This window comes from Engystomops pustulosus, chromosome 6, assembly GCF_040894005.1.
Source record: "Engystomops pustulosus chromosome 6, aEngPut4.maternal, whole genome shotgun sequence".
NCBI lineage: Eukaryota > Metazoa > Chordata > Amphibia > Anura > Leptodactylidae > Engystomops > Engystomops pustulosus.
Window position 1 is genome coordinate 136,092,621 of NC_092416.1, and position 6,835 is coordinate 136,099,455.

At 42.3% G+C, this 6,835-nt stretch overlaps 1 protein-coding gene across 1 annotated transcript; it reads right to left on the reverse strand.

Moving 5' to 3' along the window:
* Positions 1-3,828: 3,828 nt before the first annotated feature.
* On the reverse strand, positions 3,829-5,467 carry HEXIM1 (HEXIM P-TEFb complex subunit 1). The gene has a single exon (XM_072111202.1). The coding sequence runs from the start codon at positions 5,052-5,054 to the stop codon at positions 4,149-4,151; it is 906 nt and encodes a 301-aa protein (XP_071967303.1). The 5' UTR covers positions 5,055-5,467; the 3' UTR covers positions 3,829-4,148.
* Positions 5,468-6,835: the final 1,368 nt, after the last annotated feature.

Below are 6,835 nucleotides of genomic sequence, written 5' to 3' on the forward strand. Positions count from 1 at the left end.
TCAAGTAAATGAGACTTATCTGCAACACTTTTCGCTCTACACTAACACAGCACGAGTGTTAATAAAAATCAGTCTCCTTTCCACGTTCTTTGATTCCTCCAGGCAACAGCTGATCACATGAGGTTCCATCATTTCCTATTAGGCTCTTCATCTTGCACGTCCCCTGTTTGACTGTTGCATAATAAGGGGAGGTTAAACCACTAGGGTCAACTACACAGATACCCGCCCATGTGTCTAATACCACAGGTTATCACCAAAATTGCTGGGCGTGAAGGAATCCCTAAAAAGCTCCAAGTTCTTATCCAGGTGGGAATTCTCTCCCCAGGTGCCAACCTACTTAAACCCCACAACCCCAGAAAGTGGACTTGGAAGTGGGTACACTTACTTCCCACCGATTTAACTCCAAACAGGTTTTTAGCGCTTTGGTTTTTTGGTGAACCTTCATAAATTTATTATTAAATGGTTAGAGTTTAGTGGAGGAGACCACACTAAAACTATACACTCCTAGGCACACAGTTTCTATACCCCCAAATTAACTGTGGTAGGTGACTGATGACTGATGTATATGCAGGGAAGATTTGTACAAGAGTGGCAGGTATTAAAGGGATATGCTGGACTCTTTTGGTTGAGGACATCCCAGCATTCTTCCCTTCAGACCAAGCAGTGTAATTCATGGTACCGCAACTCTGGGTTTTGAAGCTCAGCATCATTTACTTAAAGGGGTATTCTTGTCACTACAAGTTATCCTGTATCCACTGATTTCAGTGGCAAGACCCCAAAATGAATAGAGTATCTACACATGCCCTACAGCACAGAGGTAGACATGTCAGACAGTGAAAGGAGCGGCAGCAGCACTCACTCACCTTCTGCTCTGGGAGAACCTCCGGCTGGCCCCATGATTCTCTGTGTACAGAGGGACACTGAAAAGAGGCTACAATTATGCAAATTTTCCATCTTTTTTTCTTCTATGTTGGTGTTCTCAGGAGGCCAGTATGATTGGACGTTGTTGAAGAACAGGTTACAATAAGTTACTGCTTTATGGGGGGCTTTTGGGTTGCAGTTTGGGCACTGGGTCCCTAAAAGGTTCGCCATCACTGCCCTATGATTTGTAAAGTGCTATGGCATATGATGGCTTTTTATAAAGATTATTATCAACAAGGTCTGGTGTGTATGTATAAGAAGCACTTCATTTTAATAAAAGTTTGAGTATAAATAAAATAATCTTAAAGTTTTGCCACTTTATTAGAGTGATACACTAGGTTATTGCTAATCTTCACCGTTTTGCTTGTCCCATTCTGGAAAACATACCCGTATATACTAGAGTATAAGCCGAGGACCCTAATTTTACCACAAAATACTGGGAAAACATATTGACTCGAGTATAAGCCGAGGGTGGGAAATGCATTGGTCACAGCTTCCCCAGTATATAGCCAGCCAGCCCCTGCCCCAGTGTATATAGCCTGCCGCCACTGCCGAACAGATCGCACAGAAGATATACAGGGGTTGCCGGAAAGGTGAGTTTAGATATATTTATTTTTTTTGACTCGAGTATAAGCAGAGTTTGGGTTTTTCAGCACATTTTTTGTGCTGAAAAACTAGGCTTATATAAGGTATTTGCATATTGCTGCAACTGTCATCTTTTAAAGTTATATATATTATTTTTTAATACCGTACTTTTAACTAATTTATTTTAAAACAGTTTCTATGTATTGCTGATGTCTTCATTGATACCATTTTGGCATTTTTTTATTGCAAGGCCGTATGATAAATGGACATGAAGTCATGGTCCTGTAAAGCAGAACGCACTTATGCTCCACGACTGCTTCAAGCGGATGTGCAATGTGGTGGTTGTTGGGGCGGGGGGTAAGGGAGGTGCAGGTCAGACCTATACAAAAGTGATTATAGAATTCCTGGATGATCCCTTTATTTGTTTGAGGGGTCTCAGGTGATTGTTTGCCCAAGATGTAAATCAACAATAATAACAAACATTTCATCCCACATTCCTAAAAATGATAGAAATTAAAACTTCTCAGCAATTAAGTAATTAATATGCTTTTGAATATTTTAGCAACTCTGCTTGCTGTCAGATAGGACTTTCTCTACTTTCAAATCATCCTTAGCTAGACAATAGGGGATAATTTATTGACCGGTGTAGGGGTGATCACAAGAATGGGGTCCCTTACACCTCTATGTATAATTGTGTTGCTTGTCGTACATGCAAAGGTTGTCCCTTAAATATATAACAGGAATACACCTGCAATAGGAACACACTCATATTCCGAAAATATTTCCTCCCGTTCTCAAATTGTATCCAATCCAGACTGGCTTCTGTTACCAAAAAGGATATTATATTTCTATGCCCTGTCAGAAAGGGTAATACGTCTCCACCTAGAGCACACACACTGTATATTATCTAAACCAGATGTAATTGTAACAAACCCTCAACTGTTGAGCATTGATATGAACAAGAATATATTCATTTGCTGACACCTAGAAGAAACTATGACAATAAAGACGTACTTTGCTAAACTATATTACATTTTGTGGTGGAGGGGTTTATTTGCACAAAGCCCCAAATTAACACCTTTACCTATAGCTGCCGGAGTGTCTTAAAAAAAAAAACTTGCCCTCTCACCAAGTTAGGAGAATGGATACAAATCTATCCACGTATACAGGTTTACACAAGTAGCATCAACCTGTGGCTGCCGTCAGTCATACGAATAAGGAGTTGCAGTTTTGCAACAGCTGGAAAGCAACAGGCTGTAGATCCCGGATGTAAACAATACAGAACATTCATGAAATCCTTTGGACTTAAGAGTTGGTCCCACAGTTCAGGAGCAGAAGTCAGATCACCATGAAGACGCCTGAAAGCTGGCAGAGGAAGGAAACTATCTTTAGAGACAGGTCCGATGCTTGCAGCAACCTCACATTCATCTGCAGTAACATGTGGGCTATAGTATGTGATTAAATACATTAGGCAGCCATCTTGTATAAAGCTTCAGGTCTTTTTTGGATTGACCTGGAAGTCGACAAGTGAAGAGCAGCTGATGAAGCAGCCATTTTATATCTGTTTTCATCAAAATGTACACAACATGGCAAATATTAAGAGCCCCATAACAAGGGATTTTGTTGGGGGGGGGGGGGGTGCATTTATGAATTCAGTGTGGGCCATTTATCAAGTGTGTTGCACAAAAACTGTTGGCATTTGGCAAATTATATACGCTTAATTAATGATAAATTGACTAGGCCTAGCGAACCTTTCTACAAGATTTTAGACACATTTATCAATTACGCCTTCTTGAAATTGTGCAAAGCCAACAAAATTTGCCATAGTGTGACTTTTCTTAAAATTGGAGCAAAATCCTGTGTATTTGCACAAAATTAACACACACCTTTTCGATACCAACTACCAGAGCGCAACAATGGGTGACATGTAAAAAAATAAAACACAATAATTTAGAAATTCTGCAAGTTCTACCCGAGCTGTACAAGCCTAGTGGACAAAAATGGCATGGACTGTGTAAATTGATAGCATAGATAAACTTCAGAAGACCACCCTCTTACCTAGGTAAAATTTCTTGAGACATTCTTAATTTAGCCATATTATAAGCATAGTGAGACCGCCATACAACTATGTAATATAAGGTGCTGATTTTGCAAGGATTTCAATATAACACTAAAATCAGGTCCAGCATCTCATAACCTGTTAACCATTTATAGTCAACCACAGTTGCAAAACATATTTAAGTTACTTACCTCAATCATTACCACAAAAGATATTAAATAAAATGAACAAGTTTCTATCGATTTTAACATTTATTAAAAAAAAAAAAAAAAAAAATTTACAAGTAAGTTAGAAGAAGGCAAAAAGAAGAGGGGGGGGGATAAAAGACCGGAGTAATAAGGACACAAGATCTTTGTAACAAAAACATATAGAGCTATACAGACACCATAAAAGTCATAGTCTGTCACTGGCACTCGGTCAAACACCATAGTCTGGTGAACTGATCTACGAAGTCAAGTTGGGATGACACTGCCTTTATAACACCGGATCAAAAGGTTGGGAGTCTTTATGGCTCTCAAAAGATGGTCACAAGGAAAACAGTCAACACTGAAGTGCAGGTTCCTGCAATGGCATCTAGAGGGAATCAGAGTCCTGAAGGATCAGCCACCACCTGCTCCCTTTCCCGCAGTAGCCGATGGTTTTCCTCTTTAAGCTTCTCCACTTCCATCTCCAGTTCCCGGATTCTTGACTCCTGGGTGCCGGCCACTTGCATGGTGGTGATGTCTTTGAGCCTCAAGCGGTTGGTCTCCTCCTCCATACGACTCAAGCATTTCTCCAGCTCCAGGTACTCCCGGACAAGCTCCTGTTTGCTCATGTCCTGCAAGCTTTCTGCATGATATTTTTCATAAGTCTCTGAAAAGTCCTTTTGTAAAAACTCTGCCCCATCATCACTTCCCATGCCATCACTACCAGTCCCATCATCTTCTTCCTCCAAATCCTCCTCTGTGCTATCCTCTTTGGAGAAAGAATTGGCATGAAGGGATGGAAGTGATGCAACCCCTCGCCGTGGAGGGGGACACAAGTCTGGTTCCTCCTGATCATGATCCTCCATCAGGAACTGTGTGGTGTTATAAGGTGCCACCGGCTGCCCTTTGGCAAACATTTCAGCCCTCATTCTGGACGCCCTCTGGGACTCGCGCTCCTCCAGACGCTTCTTCTCCTCCCAGGTCAGCTTGTTGTAAGGCTTCCACCTCCTCTTCTTTTTGGATGGTCGCCTCCGATGCCTCTTCTTGCCCAGCTCCTTCCACTCTTCCTCCTGCTGCGATTTGCCACGGGCGAGCTGTCCGGGCTTATGATAGTCACCCACCTTGCCGTCGTGGTCCTCTTTTGCTGGGCAGGACAGGGTGGAGGGATCTGTCCTCTGGCACTCCCCTCCCTCCTCCTCTGCTATTGGTTGCCACCCACTATCTTCTTGGCTGGCCAGCAGGGATCCCCCACCTGCCAAACTTTTGCAGGGCAGGGTTGGCTCCTGAACTCCCACTTCAGCCATGGCACCCCAACAATAGCAATTTGGGGTGCAGCAAAGGATGGAAGCTAAGTGTCTCCTGGATGCAAGGATTTGCACTTAAGAGCTGCAAAGTTCACTGTCAAAATGAAAAGTGTCCATGGAGATCTAGGAGCAGAGAAATTAACTTGCCTGAAGGCTGCATCCACCTTGCATGACAGCTGCTGTGTCTTGATAGTAGCTCTGCTAGCAGCAATGTGTTCTTCCCACTTCACAGACAAGCGTGTTGACTAGAGGCTGCACTGGAATGCAGTGGTTGTGCACTGCCACCAACAGGCGGCTGCTGCTACGACACACAAGAGCAGCAGTCAAGCCCCCTCCTCCTCCCTTCTCTCCTTCGCCTTAACTCGCACACTCGCCAACCAACCTCCGACTGCTACTGCCCAGCCTGGGACGCCAGCTTTTATAAAGAACCCGGCCCCCTTTTCTTAGCGCATGCGCTTAATTCAGCATGCAGCTGAACCCTGGGAATTGTAGTCCAGGTTTATAGTCGCTGATAAGGGGTCAGCGTCTATTTGACTACCACTCCCACAAGACCTCTGATGTCACTTACCCGCCGACCAATGAACGCTGCCAAAGCCACAGCGGCTTATTCTGTGAAGCGATTGGCTAAGAGTTGGACGGGCTGTTGCTAAGCTATAACAAAAATACTATTGGCCTACCTTGCTGTCCATCAAGGATTTTTAACCAAATCGGAGAGGGTGGGCCGTACCATTTGGACGAGTGAGTGGGTGTAATCTGATATTTTTGTAGTGTAGACTTTTTTTAGTCAGTAGTATATGAGTTGCGTGCACATTTTAACATTTTTAATACAAAAAGAGCTGACTCAAATGTGAAATATATTAACTTATTTGAAATATATACAGTTAAATATTATACGCCCCCTCCACATAAAGCAAACCGAACAGCTGGGAGCAAAATAGTTCCTTAGCAAAACGTGATTGTTGGACCTCCTCAGTGGAGGACGAAAGGAACAATTGTGGCCGTAATTTACTCGGTATCCGAGAATACAATGATGAAGCACTGGAATGGGCTCAGGCGGGTTTTATTTTAGCTAGCAATCGAGTATAAGCGGAGCAATACATGCAACCAGTCTGTAACAATGAGTGTGTGTATCACTCCGCAGAGGTCCGTGTAAACATACGCTGCATATAGGTCCGTCTTAAAGCGGAAATGACTCTTAGAGTCTCCAACAGGAAGTGTTTGTTTTGCCCTGCACATGGTTATGAATACTATGAGACCATGTCACTTTATGTCAGGCTCATAACAGTTATGACCAACTTGTGCAAAATGAAATCCACAAGATATAGAAGTACAAGTGTAGGATTCAAGGAATGTTTATACATAGTAGGTTTGCTGCTGACTTTGTACTGTAGAACTGACTGCATAAAATATGCAGCTTATTACAGTATTAGGAAAGTGACTGAGGTTTAATGAAATATAAAATCAAAGTGTTTGCCTTCTCAGCATAACCACTTTACCAACCTATCCCAGGAATATGTAATAAGATTAATAGAAAATCCCTTTAAGGCCAGTTATCATCAAGTAGTACGATTATGGTCAGTGAAAATCATATACTTATTTCAGTCCTATAATGATCTCTGTTTGTCTGCTATGTGTCTGCTCCACGTAGAGAAAAGCAATGGACTGATTAAAGGGCCAGTAACATTTTAATTCTTCATTACACTCTGTTTGTATCTCAAAAGGACAGGAAAACTGAAGGAACATTATGTACATATTATTGGATTTACAATTGTGATAGCAGA